Here is a 17,167-nt window from a genome sequence, read left to right on the forward strand (position 1 = left end):
TTTCCTCCATTGTTCAGAACTGTAATATTTTGCTACTACTTGTTTCAGCTAGAATGAAGTGGGATTGTGTACATATCCTTTTCTCCTCTTGGCTTTTTACATCTGGTGATGATTCTATATGAATGAATAATGTCTTCTTGGTTTTATCTCATGTTAGTATTGATGAAATGGAATTAGACATGAAAGCACAATAAGAGTAAAAAATTATCCAAGACAACGAAGATCAGACTGATTCATGGTTATAAATTTGGAGTTGAGTAACAAAGATAGAGATCAAAGATGTATACATTATTTTGTTGCTTTCAAATGTATGCAAAAAGACAGAAGAGAATATTGAGTTAGTGTTTAATAACAAAAAATTGAATCCCATATGGAAGAAGCTCATCTTATTGTGAAAATCGTATACACTGTGTACCTTGAGTAAACAATTTTCTGAATAGAGAGAGTTTGAACCATTCTTCTGTCTCAACCAAAACACATCTTGCTCAAGAGTGTTGAACAAATGTAAACTATAAAATGTACTTAATAAGAACCGGCATTGCATTAGAAGCTCCTCAATGTTCCAATTTAAGACCCTGGCAAGTTTTTCCTCTTGATAGCTTTCTTGGAGAATAAAACATCATATTTACGCAGATTGATATTGTCTCAACCAGCTCCAGCTGCATCCAATAGTCAATCGAATGGTCAATCTACCAACATAAGAATGTATGCTTTGTTAGTTTGTAGGCTTTACTTGTAAGAATGCATAATTAGTTAGTCTGGAGTATGAAGGCTCTAGCATTGAGAGAACTTTAGTTATTTCTGCAATTGATAAAGAGAGAACTGCAACCTGAAAGGCCACAGTCTACTATCCTCGTCAAAGGTTCCTACCGGACGAGCCAAGCAATCTTTGTCCAATCCTTGATGAGAAGAATCTTTGGGAAAAAGCATTCCATTGATCGCCTACAATGAAAAAGATAATGTTCATTTATTACATTATCAACCATAACATGACATGCAACTCCAAAAATACAAAGAGTAGAGATAGCTCAATATGAAACTAAGAAGGCTGCAATTGATGGGAAACAAAATTAAAACTTGAGAATTCAGCTTTTATCCAGTTGGCAGAACCTTCCATTTTTTAAGGCATGCAAGCTATATTTCAGCAATTGATAGTAACCATAAAATTATTTCCATCCCCAATTTTCACTGTTTGGACGGTCCAGAGAACCATTACCACTGTCTAGAGTCTCAATATCTTGAATGACTTGGTTATGTTCAGCATTTAGTTGCTTTTGTACATTTAGACTTACACATACATGTGAAAGTGAAACTAACAATGTAGTTACAATTAAAGTTCATCAAGGAATGAGTGCTGGATATACCTTAGCAGCCCTTGGAATTTGGGATTGTTTTGAGCTTGTACCAATTCAGTTTGACTGAAACTTCTGAATGGGAAAAGCATGGCATGTCTCTTCAGCATCTAAAATGGATAAGTTTGCTTCTTGCATAGATAGTTTTGGCTTTCGGGAAGGTGCAAGAGGTGATCTCTTTTAATTCCACCTTACTACCAGCATTGGCCTCCAACGATGCCTCAGATAACAAGCCCCCAATGCTTAAGGCAGTAAAATTATCATCCCATGGAGATTGGAGTGGTGCAAGGCTTGCTTCCGCTGATGACTTTTTCAATTTTGCAAGTAATGATGCTTCAGAAAATAATCCCCCAATGCTTACATCACTGGATCCCAGAAAAAGAGGTTGCAAGGATGATTCACTTTCCTGTTGCATGCTTGGACATCTCATCTTACCCAAGCAAGAATCTTGAGAGAGCAGATCACGGATGCTCAAGTCAGATGTTGGTGCAATAGGCTGCACGTGAGTTTTGCTTATAGAGCTGGCATGTGATCCACTAATTTTCCCCTGCAATGATATTTCAGATAGGAGGCCTCCAATGCTCAACATGGTCATATCGTTATCCCAAGGTACACTCGAGCAAACTGGATCAGTCTCAGTCGTCACTTTATCGTCCTAAAAAGAACAAATACAGACATTGATGACCTAATAATCTCTCTAACAAGGATCATCAACTCCATCTGTCAGTACTTCAATAGATATGACTACATGCAAATTCAGTACAATTCAAGATAATTCTAAATGGCATAACAGTATAGAGATATTCAAACAATTTTTTGAGATATAAGTGGCCGATATAATTCTCCTGGCTACTGCCAATCTTCATCATACATCTGCAACTTCTAATTTACAAACTCAGATTCCATTTACTATCAGTAATTCATTAACATTCATCTGATTAGATCAGCAATTTCGAACTGTATAATGCATCCAATATTTTACCTAGGTCAAGGAAGTGTCCCAGTTCACCAATCCTACACATTCCACTTTCTATCAATCTTCATCTAAACTATATATATATGTACCTATTTTATCATCAAAAGCTCCATTCTCAGAACATATAGATGCAAGCAAACAAAAAATGCAGAAATAGATGGACATGAAAATTACCACCAAACCAGTTAGTGCATCTGAAGCTTTCAGCTCATTCACGCCTGAACGCAAAATTGTATCAGCATTTCCTTGTATTTTAAGGATTTCACAAGATTCATTTGTTTGTGCCTCTTGGTGATTTGGGATCACCGAAATTCTGGGTGAGCTGTTTTTGTCCTCAGAACCTGTATGAGCCTCTAGAAGACTAGAATTGCAAACTGCTGATGACTGCACAACCACCCATACCTAAAAATCAAAACAATAAAGTTAATCCAAACTGCAGGACAAAGCAAAACGGACTGGGCACATACCTTAGGCGGAAAATGGAAGGGCTGCCCACATCAATATACACCTCCCATACACGGATGGCACTGTCATTAAAAGTCCATCTTCTGCATGATTTCAACTGTTCCAACTTTGTGTTGTAGGGAAAAAGCATGAGTTGACCTGTCACTGCACTTGAAGAACTCCACTTAGCATCCAGGTGCCTAACAACTGATGATATCCTCTTCCGAGCACTTAGAGTGAGCTCTAGAAATGGATTGTGTCCATCCTGCAATAAACCAACAATGCAGCGCATTTTCTCATCCAATTTTATAATTTCTTGTATGGAGGTGGGGCAGATGAAACTTTTCATACCTTCTCTAATCCTAAGCGAGCTTGTTCATTTATTGGGAAAAGCTGCAGCTTAATTTTTCTAGATGGAACCTGCAGCTTAATTGGATGATCTAAATGTGGAGCTCCCAACATATTATGAGAGCCTTTAACCATAAAAAACGGACTAAATAAGATAAACATGAGCTCCCAACATAATAAATCTGGATTTCAATGAAATGAGGTTAATAAACGCAAGAAAGCCTATTTGAACATAACCGGGACTAGATTTGCAAGAAATAAGACGGGATGAAAGGTGTAAAAAACAAGCTGGTGTCCATACCATGTACAATACTAATGTTAGTTTATCCAGTTGCCTAACCTGGAGAGCTCTGAGGCTCCTGACCAGTTACATTGGCAGGTTTCTTTACATTAGCACTGATGCATTCATCCTGGTTTATGTTTGTATCAACTCTCTTTCTCTTCTGTGGTCCATATGACTTCATGGACGATTATCTGCAAAAGGAATCAGTTGTTTGAGAATAAAAGCAGACAGGCTGAGAATTTGTCATCTTTCACTGCAATGACACCACGAGGTTCGCCCCAATTTATGTCGGAATCATTCATACATTATCAGATTTGTCAAGCGTGTAAGCAAAAAAGTTATCTAAAAATAATCAAAACAAACAAGGCTCGCAGACAGAAGCATCAGCCACCACTTCGATTGCTAAACCGAAGTAATTACCAAACAATAAATTATACTATTCCAGTTGCTTACAGTTGAATTGGCGAAAAAGGCATGATCATAGATACCATATCTGAACGTATGTGAACCGGGAATGTGGCAACATTCCACGACGGTCACTGAGCCGGCCAACTCGAAAGCTAGCACACGGTCCCCATATGTGTACACTAGTCCAAGTAGGGTATGCGGCCCTACTGGGACCCGAATTCGATTTAACATGATTGGCATAGCCAAGTAGATAGGTAATTGTAAAAACAAAATATGACATGACAAACATGTTTAGAAAAGATTCACATTTTCATATTATAATCACGTTTTGGAAAGAATGTCCACCTCAGAACTTAATTCCTTAATTGAAAGTCCCTCGACTTGGTCTTACTTGAGTGCGACGAAGTCCCTTTATACTTAATTAAGGCTTAAGAAGTTAAATACTTAACGTGTATGCATTTCTAAGCATGTTTTTTATCCATAGAAAATCCTTAAGTATTAATGAAATCAAGCGATTTAATTTATTTGAGAATTTGCAAAATTATTCGAGCATTAGTTAAATTTCAGAAATTTAAATTTAATGTCACGAGATTAATATCTTGAGCAACTAAAAGAAAGCTTTCAACACATTCTATGTTGATATTGTAGCATATGACTGAATGTAATTTCACCCCACATTCTCCATTTATTCCTGGATTAAAAGGATACTAAGAGGTGTGAAGAATAAAGCGGAATATTAAAGTATTTATTTAGAAAAATGAAAATGCCATGACTAAGATTCATCACAAGAAGAAATGTCCATATCATCTTTCAACTGTAAAACTAAGTAATCCAATGTCTCAAATATCTTACACCTATTAGGATGGCACCAATCATCAACTGTAAATGAATAGCATTTCCCATCAATATGTACAACACTTTGGCCAGGGATTTTGGCCACTTGCTTGGCCTTCATCTCTATTCGCATAGCAGCTACCCCACTCCACTCGTTAGCCAATGCATATACATTAGCCATTTCAACATAAGGTGCTGCAGCCCGTGGCACCAGTCGAAACAGATAATGTGCTGCGTGCTCAGCAATTTCTGAGTCGCGATGGATCTTGCAAGCACTAAGCAAAACACCCCAAATCCCTGCATCTGGCGAGACAGGCATCTCTTGGATGAAATGCAATGCTTCTTTAAGCTTCCCACGACGCCCAAAGAGGTCGGCCACGCACGCATAATGATCCAACCCGGGATTCAAATGGTACTCACTAGTCATCATGTTAAAGATCTCCCACCCTTTCTCCAACAAACCAGCATGAGTGCAAGCTTGAAGAACAGCAAGGAAAGTTACATGATTTGGCTTCTCACCAGACTCCAACATTCGATCAAAATGATCCAATGCCTCTCGGGATCTCCCATTAAGTGCGAATCCAGATATGAGAGCCGTCCAGGAGACAACATTCTTCTCATCCATTGCAAGAAAGACGCTCTCAGCGTGTTCCATGCTTCCACATTTCGAGTACATGTCTATCAGTGCATTACACACCATCAAATCCTTCTTTAGCCCCTTTGCAGAGCTGTAAGCATCGATCCATCTCCCAACATCAAGTCCTCCGGATTTACCACACGCTGCTATGAGATGGAAAACCGTGACTGAATCAGGCTTCTCACCAGCAGCCTCCATCTCATGGAAGAGAGATAATGCCTCATCCAAATCACCCTTATCTGCATACGCCCCAATCATCACAGTCCACGTAACGCAAGATCTCACACTCATGTAGTCGAATACATACCTCGCGGATTCAATGGCACCACACTTTGAATACATGCAAACAAGGGTGTTAAGCACGGTGATATCTACATAACACCCAATTTTCACTCCATGAGCGTGAACAAGCATCCCACAGAGTAAAGAATTCGACTGCTGAGCCATGGATGAAAGCAAATTAAGAACCGTGCTTGCATCAGGCTTGTATTCATCACGAAGCATCCGGATGTATACCTCAATCGCCTTCTCCCACTCTTCAAAATAAGCAAATCCAGCAATCAAAGCATTCCACGAAACTAAACTCAAACAATCAGAAGCAATGCCATGGAACACCTTCTCAGCCGAGAGCATCTTGTGGCACTTCGCATAGCCAGCTATCAAAGTGTTGGCGACCAAGACATCCTTGTCAACCCCACATTTCATCCCAAAGCAATGAACACCACTTAATAACATTGAATCCTTCAATCCAGATATCAAATGAGTCAACCCCATGACAGTAACTGCATCCGGCATAATGCCGGCAGCCCTCATTCTACTGAACAGCAGTGAAACCCTATCAAAGATGCCCGCTCGAGCGAAACCCACAACCAACGCATTCCAAGAAGCTACATCACACACAGGCATTTCGTCGAACACGCCCTGCGCGCAACCCAAACTACCACATTTCACATACATATCCACTAGTGCAGTATGCACATACACATCCCAACAATAGGGCGTTTTCACAACGTGAGCATGAACCATTGTCGACAGTTTGAGGTCTGATAGCTTAGCGCATGCTTTTGCAACAAAAGGATAAGTTAAATTGTTGGGATGTAAATGAGACTGTTGTTTCAGTTTGGCAAAGAGAATAAGCGCTTTGTGAAAATCGGCATTGTCGACTGCTTGCCTTATGCAGCAATTCCATGAGGTGACTGAGAATTGGTTGAGTAGAGGAAGGGTGTGGTTTGATACCATGTCCCACTGTTATCTAAAGTAACATCCAAAATTCAAAGTAAATACATGTCAACAATTCCATTGATATATTGAATCAGTTGATAACCAACAATGCAATTGATCCATAAGCTTCCATTTTTCACGCATTTTAAATCTTTGCTAACAGCATTGTTCATTAACTATCGATCCCTCCATGGAACCATGAACATTAGTACCACTATACTCTGTACATAGCCATCCCCAAAGTTACTAGTACTTTATAGTAATAAAATTCAAACAAAATGTAACACCATAACCTTTTCCAATCATTTTTAGTTGTTCGTGGAAGAACGTTGAATATTTAACTCGATTTTATACCTTTATTTCTTTTCAATGGTTAATGGAATGAATTGAAGCTCTTAACGGAAGTTGGGCCAGGATCTATTCGTTCTTCCATCAAGCAGTTCTTTTCTTGAGGGAGCTAATTATTAAAAGCCCATTTCAGTTCACAAAACCCGCAACTCCCTCTCCACGTACTACCTGCACAAAATCAGTTACCACTCTTCCATTAATATAGCAACAAGAATAATGGATATGGAGAAGATCTCTATCGAAATCCCAACAAATGCAGTTTATTTAAGTGCACAGATCACTTTCACCACCACCAACCTAATACGTTAAAGTAAAATTTAAATAAAACACAGACTACATCGCACATGAATCCTTGATCTGAACTGTTTCAGCGTCTAGGAGTATTTAAAAAGAATTCAGTAGTCTTTCTAAATTTAGATCACGCTTTCACATACACACATAATCATAAAACGGAAGTATAAGATCTGTAAATGACTGCAAATCGGCATGGAAAAACTCGATGAATAGATACCAGAAAAGGAAACATGTAGGCAATTCATATAACAACGACGTATACGAAACAAAAAATCATCCGATTTACCGGAAAATATGACGAATTCCTACACCGTCGAAGCTGCTGCCGGTAGAGCTAGGGATTCGGTTCAGCAGAGGAGGAGGGTAAAGATTGGGGTTTGGAGATTTTATGTACTCTGCTTATTCAATAGATGGGCTTATAATGATATGAGGCTTGCCACATTATTCAGGTACAGTTTCAGCCCATAAAACTTCACATTGGGCTGATAATTAATTATTACTTATTCAAATTTATTTGCCGATAATTAAAAGCAGACAGGCTGAGAATTTGTCATCTTTCACTGCAATGACACCACGAGGTTCGCCCCAATTTATATCGGAATCATTCATACATTATCAGATTTGTCAAGCGTGTATGCAAAAAAGTTATCTAAAAATAATCAAAACAAACAAGGCTCGCAGACAGAAGCATCAGCCACCACTTCGATTGCTAAACAGAAGTAATTACCAAACAATAAATTATGCTATTCCAGTTGCTTACAGTTGAATTGGCGAAAAACGGCATGATGTTTACCATAATTCGATAAAAAAACGGAGCTACGAGAAAACAATTCAAACCCGATGGTTGATTGATTAATAGATCGACTCTTTCAGGTTCATACTAAAACCAGCAAATTATTACAAATTTTAAATTGGTCAAGAGTTATGCCGGTAAAGGGCATTTTATAGGTTCGCCATGAACAGCAATAGATCATTAATACAAAATTCGCAAATATAAAGATCGGATACGCGAATTACCTTGACGCGGCATGTACAGCGATTCTGTTCGGTGATAGCAGGCGTAGATCTGGACGAACTGGGCTTGGATGCGCGGAGTGTGAAAATCGGCGGCGGCAGGAATTATTTGGAATTTTTGGATGTGAAATCACCGCCTTAATTATGAGAAAAAGATGAATAAATATGAGAGAAGTAGTACTCTCGCCGAGAGGCATTTCATTTTAAGAAAAAATAATTATAAATATTTAAAATAGAAAAAAAGTAAAGTAAAGAGAAAATATTGTAGATAAGAGTCTAGACATGCCCACGGTTTCCGATTTCGGCGGTTAACCGCCGAACCGGAACCGCGACAATTTTTTCGAACCGGAACCGTCGTATTTGGAACTGCGGTCCGGTTATGGTTCAAGATTTTTTGAACCGGAACCGTCACCGAACCGCCGGTTTCGGACGGTTCCAAACCGCCGGTTAACCGGCGGTTTCACGGTTCCGGCGAGGCGTCCGATGTGTCAGGCGGTAGCAGCTTTTTTCAGGCGGTTTTGTTGACCGGAACCGGGGTTTTTTGGCCAGAACCGGCGGTTAACCGGCAGTTTTCCACGATGCGGCGGTTCCGGCGGTTTTACACCAAAACCGCAGTTTCGTCGGATTTTCAATTTTTGTTTTTAATTCTGATTTTGAATTCAAATTAATCCATTTCACCCCATTTTTATCTATAAATACCCCCTTCTATCCTCACTTACATTCACACCATTCTTGTGTTAACAAGAGTTTCTCTCTTCAATCTCTCAATTCTCTCTCTTTGTGTCTCATTTCTCATTTGTGCTATTGTGCTTACATTTGAATTATTCAAGGGCTACTCTTATATTACGCATTGTTATACTTGTTCCGTAGTTCTATAAGTTGTCTTTTTTCAATTGCTAAAACAAAAAATAATATAATTCCATATTTGTACTATATAATTTGTTACTATCAAGATGTCTTCATCCCGAGAAGGTCGTGTTGATAAGGGAAATGAAAATTCCAAGAGGCCAAGTCGAAAATTCGTTGTTGATGAGATTTCTCAAAGGAATATGGATGTGTGACAGGTTAATATTTATTATCTACTAATATTATTAATTATGAATTACATTACATTATTGTTCATAACTATTTGATATTTATAATACAAATATTATTTTGTAGATTCGAGAAGAGCAAGATATGGCCAATGCTATTGCTCTCCCTCGCTCTGAATCCCAAGGCAGACGTGGATATGGTGGTGGCGGCGATGCTTATGTTGGTACCGGTAGTGGTGCTCCCGGTCCCGGTGCCTATTCTCAACAAATTCCAACCCATGTGAATCTTGATGACGACGACGATGATGATGACGAGGATGAGGAGGAGGAAGATACAGAAGAGGTTCAAGAAATGCCACCCCCACCACCACCAAGGAGTCGTCGTGGTCGTGGTCGTGGACACCCTCCTCAACCTCCTAAACCAATTGAAAGGTCTTTAACCTCAAACATCATGGTGAAACATTTCAAGAAGGTACGAGATAGTACCGATCCGGACATTTATAATGTGTATTGCAACTATTGCGAAAACGTATACACATTCCGAAAGGGTGGAGGATATGGTACATTTACCCGTCACATGGAGAAAGCGCATCCGGTCGAGTTTGGTATCACTCCAACCCAAACTCAACTCAGCTTTCAACATGGAGTCGGGACCGGGAGTGGGACGGGTTCATCCCAAACATAAGGTATGTGTAGCAATACTCTTTTAAAGTATGATCACAAAAATGCTCTTAATGTGATGTCTAGATTTGTCGTGATGAAACATTTTCTGTTCAATGCTTTTGATAACGATGTGTTTGAGTTGAGTATGCGACAAGTTTATAATGCCGCTGCAAGAAAATTGAGTCGAACTTCTATGACTCGAGTTGTTGTTAGACAATGCATGCAAAAGAAAACGCAATTAGGTACGTTTATTGTTAACTTGGGTCATAAAGTTTCGATTTGCTCTGATGTGTGGACTGATTGTTTTTGCAAAAATTCATATATGGGCATCACTGTGCATTTCGTTGATCACAGTTGGACTTTAAACAAACGTTTGATTGCATTTCGGGAATTTCCCGCACCACACACTGCACAAGCAATTGCTCAATTGATCATTCAAGTTTTGAATGAATTTCAATTGATCAATAAAATTTTTTTCGTTGGTTTTGATAATGCAAGTGGTAACACTGCTAGTATAGATGAACTCATCAGTGCATGTTCAAAGCTCCTATCGGTAGAGCTTAGAAGAAATATTGTCAAAGCAAGCAGTGCAGGTACACCAATTTTCGTTTGGATGCTTCAACTCGTTGGAACTCGACGTACGATATGTTGGAGTCGACCTTGAATATTTATGTGATTTTTTTAGAACTTGCCCGCATGTTCCTTCTGATTTGCTTGTGATACCCTCTTGTTGGGACCACAACATGGATTGGTTTCGATTATTCCAAGCTTTCAAAAATGCCTTGAGTTATCCGGTGTTTATTATCCCACTTCTGTGAGCGTTTTGGAGCATTGCATGTATGTGGCAATTGATTTTAAGACATGTGTGAAAAATACTCAATCCATAAAGTTGAAGGCTATTTTGTTTTATATGGTTGAAACATTGTTAAAATATTTTGTGTGTATTCTAAATGTGTTTTTGATTGCAAAATGCTTGGATCCAAAGTGGAAGTTGCATGGTGTTCATAAATTTTAGACATGTACTATGATTGTTTGCACTATTTGGATTTTTCTCAACTTCGCGAAATGGGCTTGACAAGAGGAGAATGCTTCGAACTAAGTCTTCCGAATGTTGATGAAATCAAACTAAGGTTAGATAGTGCATTTCATGCTCTCTACGCGGAATATGAAATGTGGTATAACACCACTCACCAGATACGTGCTCCTCCTAGTCCTTCTACATTTGATTTTGGTGGCGGGAACTATAGCAATGTCATGATTGATCCAGATGTAGTATCACAATTGCAAGATCTATACGGTGCTACAACCAATAGAACTAGAGCTACTAGTGAGTTAGATATATATTTGGAATCACGCTCTATTTTTTCAAGATGCAGGTCCTCATACTCAACAAATTGACGTCCTTAATTGGTGGGGAACACATGACAAAAAGTTTCCGATACTCTCGATAATGGGTAAGGAGATTTTCGTCGTTCCTGCTTCCACCGTCGCTGTTGAGCAAGCTTTTAGTGTCGGCGGTTGTGTCCTAAACGACAAAAGGAACAATCTCTTCCCCAAAAATATGGAAGCCACTATGTTACTTGATGATTGGGCAAAGGCGGGCATGAGAGCACAAGAGCCGGATTTCGACTTCCGTGTAGAGAGTGATGGTGAAGACTTTTCCACCGATGGCGATGACGAGCTCGGAAGCGAGGGCGCTCAACAATATCAATGACGGGGGGCGGTGAATGGCGAGCACGGCCGACCAAAAAGGTAAGCAAGGTAAGAGAACTACGTGGGCTTTGATTTCTCAATAAAATTGTGGATACGTAGACAACTCAACTTAAATTTGAAAAGTTTAACTTTGAAAGTTTAAGTTGAGCTCAAACCCTTTTCAATTTTTTCCCTTTCCCCCCATTTCAGGTTTTTTATTTATGTTCCGACGACACTTGTAAATTATATTACATTGTTGTATGTTGTATATGTATTGTAAATTGTAATGTATCGTTGTCCGTTACAACTCAAATTCAATAAAATTGATATGATTTTCACCTTATTCGTCTTATTTCAATTTAAATTATCCATTTTCTTGTTCCAATTTATTGTATGAGTCCAAATTTCAAATTACATAGCAAAAAAAAATCGAACCGCGAAAACCTCCGGTTTTCAAACCGAAACCGTGAAAACCGTTCGAAAACCGACGGTTCAGTTCCGGTTCCGCCTTTCTAAAAACCGGAACCGCCGGTTTACGAACCGTGGGCATCTCTAGATAAGACTCTTCTCTATATTATTCTCTCTCTTACTTTACTCTCTCCACCTTAATTATTTAATATCATTTTTTCAAAATAAGTGCAAAAAATGAAATGTCTCTAATTGAAACCAATATATATCCAATGCATGTTCCTTATAGAACTCGTCAGACTTATAATAAGCTTCGAAATACAACAAGTTCTGATGCATCCAAAGAGGAAGTTTCACATCCACATCAAAACCCTACCATTATAGAAACAACCCACAAACAGATAACCAACAAAAACCAGCGGAGGGAGTAAAATTAGTTGGGAGTACATATTTGGATGGATGAACTTACAAAGCTATCGAGGACCTGGCGGTAGTATCTGAGAAATGCTTGGTGTGTCACGCCCGCATTTTCTAAGGATATAAAATACGGTTAATCACGACTAGGAGAGGTTAAAGAAGCATGGAAGAAAAGGGGAAGAACACAATATATGTGACCAAGCAAAAGATTAACTAAAGATTTAAAACGACAAATACTGTCTGAACAAACTAACTTCGAAGAATACGATCTAGAGATAAACAATCCAGAGGAAAATAAATAGAAACTAGCGGAAGGATCAAGACAATGGATAATGTCGAGTATGAAGACCCGACAAATCCGGCAACTACACAAGACATAATTTTCCAACGACTCTGCTCAACATCCATCACGTACATCGCAGCTCAATCTGCACATTAAGAAAATAATATGCAAGACTGAGTACTTGATGCACTCGGTGGACGCATGCCAAAATACAGTTTGTCAAGCCATAAACGAGTGATCTTGGGGGTTTTAATTTAAAAGAATCCAAGTACACTAAAAATATATTTTCCATAAAGTTCGGTTGCGCAACCATTTTCCATCCACAAGTGCTTTGGCATCCACCCGACGATCCTTGGGTGAAGCTGAACACCGACAGGGCCTTTTCTAGCTCGACGGGACATGCAGGCGGTGGGGGAGTGGTTCGTGGTTCAGACGGTTCCCTCCTGGGGCCTTTTGCACGCCCCTCGTTGCTGGGTCGGCCTTCGAGGCGGAGCTCTTAGCTCTTCTTCACTGGCTAACTTTGGCTATGCAGTTCTCATCGCAGGTTTGGGTCGAGATGGATGCGGCAGCAGTGGTCGCGGTGTTCACTTCAGGACGCGGAGGAGCAGCGGATGTGAGACATCACATGGCTCGCATTCGCACTTTGCTCGCTCAGATACAGTTTATGTTCTCTCACATCTATCGAGAGGGCAACCGGCCAGCAGATTTTTTGGCAGGTAGGGGGGTCCAGACCCCTGCCATCACCTTCTTTGATGCGGATTCAGCGCCTCGGTATTTGAAGTCGCTCGTCAGGATGGACCAGTTGGGCTATCCGAACTTCAGATTCAGATATCGAGATGGATGACTACTTCACTTGGTTCATGGTTTTGATTTATGAATTTTTGACTTCCTTTGGATTTGGCCTGCTTTTGGCCATCATCATTGTTCTTTTTATGATGTATAGCCTTGTTATGTTTATTCTCTCTTTAGTTAGATGGTTAGTACCTGGTCTGTGGGGATACCATAGTAGCTTTGATAGCTCTTGTGATTTGTATCTCTCGTGCGGACCGAGTCACTTTTGGGCTCGTTTGATGTATGTCCTTTTGACGTTTTTTGATATATACAGGTTGGGGGTCCGCCTTAACCCCTCGCCGTGATGGTGTTTTGAGGAAAAAAAAACATTTTCCATCCACATCCACCATCACCATACCATATCTGAACATACATGACAAGGAACGTGGCCACGAACCAAGTCACTAGACCGGCCAATTCACAAGAGATAGAGCACGATCTACGGGGTGCACACTAGTCCGACCAGGGTTTGCGGCCCTACTAGGATCCGAATTCAATTAAACATATATGGCAAAAACCACTTCAGATAGGTTCATCAAAACACAAAACATGGCAAGACAAACAATTTACACCTCCTTTCACATAAAAAGTATTTAGGACATAGTCCTTATTTAAAAAGAAAGTCCACCTCAAAAGCTTAACTCCTCAATCACTTTCTGTTCCAACCGCAAACGACGTGCACAAGTTCTCCATTTTTACAATAACATGATGTGCAAAATTAGACTTTGCAAAATAAATTAATATAAAGACAATGCATGCATCCTAAATGTAGTGCAAGTGTAGTGTGTGCGCTCCAACCATTCTCCTAAATGTAGTGCAAGTGTAGTGTGTGCGCTCCAATCATTCTTCCATTTTTTCTTAAAGAGAAACTCACGTATAGCAATCCAGTCTAACGACAGATCTAGAATTAATACATTAGATTAAATACAAAAGTCCCAACCAAAACTTACTCTTTCGATCTTCACTAGTTCAGATTAAACAAAACTAGAGAGAAAAAAGAGTCAGTAGCTAAAAATATACTCCCAGCCACCATACGTGTATATACATATCTTCCAAACCCAAAATACACATATATCAATTCCCCACTTTAAAACTACTATACACTAAACCTAATTAGGCCCCATCAAATAATATAATTAGTAGTGGCTCAAACAATTAAAACTAAAAAAAGAAAAAAAGGAGTCAGCATTCTTGAAGGGAACAAAACAATCACTTCGGCCATGTTTGGTTGCCATGATTCGTCTGGGAAAGTAATCTGATTCCTTAAATTTTAAATTCCTGTGTTTGTTTCCGTTTTTAATCAAACTGGGAAAGTAATCAAAATCCTGAAACAAGGAAAGTTAGTACAACTTTCCAGGATTCTGAATCCTAACTTTTCTTAGGTATTCTTTTTCTCAGTTTTAGGATTCTTACATATTTAATGCAATATAGTACAGTTTATTATTATTATTATTATTATTATTATTATTATTATTATTATTATTATTATTATTATTATTATTATTATTATTATTATTATTATTATTATTATTATTATTATTATTATTATTATCATTATCATTATCATTATCATTATCATCATCATCATCATTATCATCATCATCATTATTGTTATTATTTATTACAATGTTTTAAAAATAATTTAAAAGTATAAACCATACTTAATTTCAGGTTAATAAATAATTATAATTCAAATTATCATAATTATAACTATATTATTAATATTTATTTTTATTTTTATTATCAAAATAATAATAATGATTCATTAAATAATTAATTATAATTATATAATAATATAATAATTATTAATTTATAAATTAGTAATTAACAATAAAATTGTAGTGAAATTTTAAATTATAAAATTTATTCAAGTAAAAATTAAGTAAATATAATGATAATAATAATAATCTTATTTATTATTATTATTATTATTATATTATTATTATTATATATTATGATGTATAATCCATGATTATACTATCCATTGTAATAATAAATAAAACAATATAATTATTATGATTTGTAATTAATAATTTATTAAATAATATGTATTATTATTTTTTATTTTATAAAAAATAATAAGTATATTTTTAGTTTAGTGTTTAAATCAAATATATACTTTCAAATCTTGATATTTTCCAAACACGAGAAAGTAAAGTTATTAGAAATCATATTCCCGGGATTCATTTTCCCAGGAATCATTTTCCTTGCCAATTTTACTTTCCCGCCAACCAAACATGGCCTTCATTTAAATAAAAAATAAATACTCCCAGCTTAACACACGTACATACTCCCTACATCAAAGAATGGCCCAATAAAATTAAAAGAAGACAAGTAATTAAAAGAGTAAAAAAAAGTATACTCCTTGTCACCACCATCGTATCTCTCTCATAAATCTCAAAAACAATAAAACAACTCCAACATCACAACTCGTCTCTCCCTCATCTCTAACGCCTCTCTCTCAATTTTCATCTCATATTCCCCAATCAGAAACAGCAAGCTCGTAAACGAACCCCCAAATTCCCATCGACGAATCTCACGTCAATCTCATTGACTATTTTCACCACACGATTATCTAAAACATTTAATATTTCCAATCGCAACCAATTAAAACAAAGACGGCATTGTTATTCACTGTCTATCACGCGCTCGTTCTCAAAACAAAATCTTAACGTAAAAGGGTAATAATAAAAGCGGGTGTTACATGGTGCGTGGGTAAAACCTTGCTCAATGTCCCACACCTCACCCTTTAATTGGAGTGAGTGATTTAAAGATATAGTAAAGAATTGGATGTTCATTCTAAAAGAATTTCATCATACCATCTATAAATTGAAATTCTACTACACGCCTTGTGGATATTTCTCCCATTGTTTTCTGCCAGCAAGGTAGTTGCTAAGAAGATGGACAATTCTATAGGATTGAATGACATTACTTATTTGTCCATCAGATAAAACAATTGAATGACATTATTTATTTCTCCTTATGATAAAACAATTGAATGACATTACACGTTTGTTCATTGGATTAGGATAAAACAATTGAATGATTTTGTTCATTACACTGCACATCAAGATGATAACGAAGTCGGACGTGGAATTCATGAAGTGATGCTCCATAAGCTCATCGTCTCCACATTGAATATACTCCTTGAAGGCGAATCCGAAGAAGCATATGATTACAACCGGTAATAGGAGCTTCTTCAAGAACAAAGGATTGGAGATAGCCGACGTCTTCGCGCTTGAAATTCAAAAGGTTTTTTTTTTCAAACTTGAAGCCATGTCCGAATGGCTTAATGTAGGGTTGGGAAAAATATCGAAATACCGAAATATCGCACTTACCGTACCAAAAAATACCGAAAATAGCGTTTTTTCGGTATGGTAACGGTATCAATTTCCTTCTACCGCGGTATAGTGTGGTATACCGAATATTCGGTATGGTATAGGTATGATATTTGTCATGCCGCAATTTTTGGTACGGTATGTGTTATGACGTTCTTGATACGGTATACCGTACCGACCCACCCCTACCCCTAGGCAGCGTGCGACTATTTTCCCCTTATCGGGAAGTAAAATTACCATGTCCGCCCCCTCCGTTTGCCTCCGGCGTCGCCCCGAACAACGAAAAGAATAGCCATGTCCACACTAAATCAAGCTAATATTATATATTCCGCCCCCTCCGAT

At 38.0% G+C, this 17,167-nt stretch overlaps 1 protein-coding gene and 1 long non-coding RNA gene across 4 annotated transcripts; both read right to left on the bottom strand.

Annotated features, from left to right (window-relative positions):
• On the bottom strand, nt 1-3,635 carry LOC121783401. 2 transcript variants are annotated; one of them, XR_006046566.1, is made up of 6 exons: nt 3,124-3,635; nt 2,796-3,037; nt 2,503-2,730; nt 1,365-2,007; nt 830-942; nt 1-659 (listed from the first exon to the last, which is right to left on the bottom strand). It is a non-coding gene; the product is annotated as an uncharacterized LOC121783401 (long non-coding RNA). The 2 variants fall into 2 exon arrangements; XR_006046567.1 differs by having other exon boundaries at nt 1-689.
• A 900-nt stretch (nt 3,636-4,535) lies between these two features.
• On the bottom strand, nt 4,536-8,308 carry LOC121785465 (pentatricopeptide repeat-containing protein At4g19191, mitochondrial-like). 2 transcript variants are annotated; one of them, XM_042183908.1, is made up of 3 exons: nt 8,163-8,308; nt 6,858-7,019; nt 4,536-6,534 (listed from the first exon to the last, which is right to left on the bottom strand). In XM_042183908.1, the coding sequence occupies exon 3, from the start codon at nt 6,519-6,521 to the stop codon at nt 4,584-4,586; it is 1,938 nt and encodes a 645-aa protein (XP_042039842.1). In that variant the 5' UTR covers nt 6,522-6,534; nt 6,858-7,019; nt 8,163-8,308; the 3' UTR covers nt 4,536-4,583. The 2 variants fall into 2 exon arrangements, with proteins under 2 accessions (XP_042039842.1, XP_042039841.1); XM_042183907.1 differs by lacking the exon at nt 8,163-8,308 and adding an exon at nt 7,432-7,577.
• Nucleotides 8,309-17,167: the final 8,859 nt, after the last annotated feature.

The sequence above is a fragment of the Salvia splendens genome, chromosome 21 (assembly GCF_004379255.2).
Source record: "Salvia splendens isolate huo1 chromosome 21, SspV2, whole genome shotgun sequence".
In the NCBI taxonomy this organism is placed as follows: domain Eukaryota; kingdom Viridiplantae; phylum Streptophyta; class Magnoliopsida; order Lamiales; family Lamiaceae; genus Salvia; species Salvia splendens.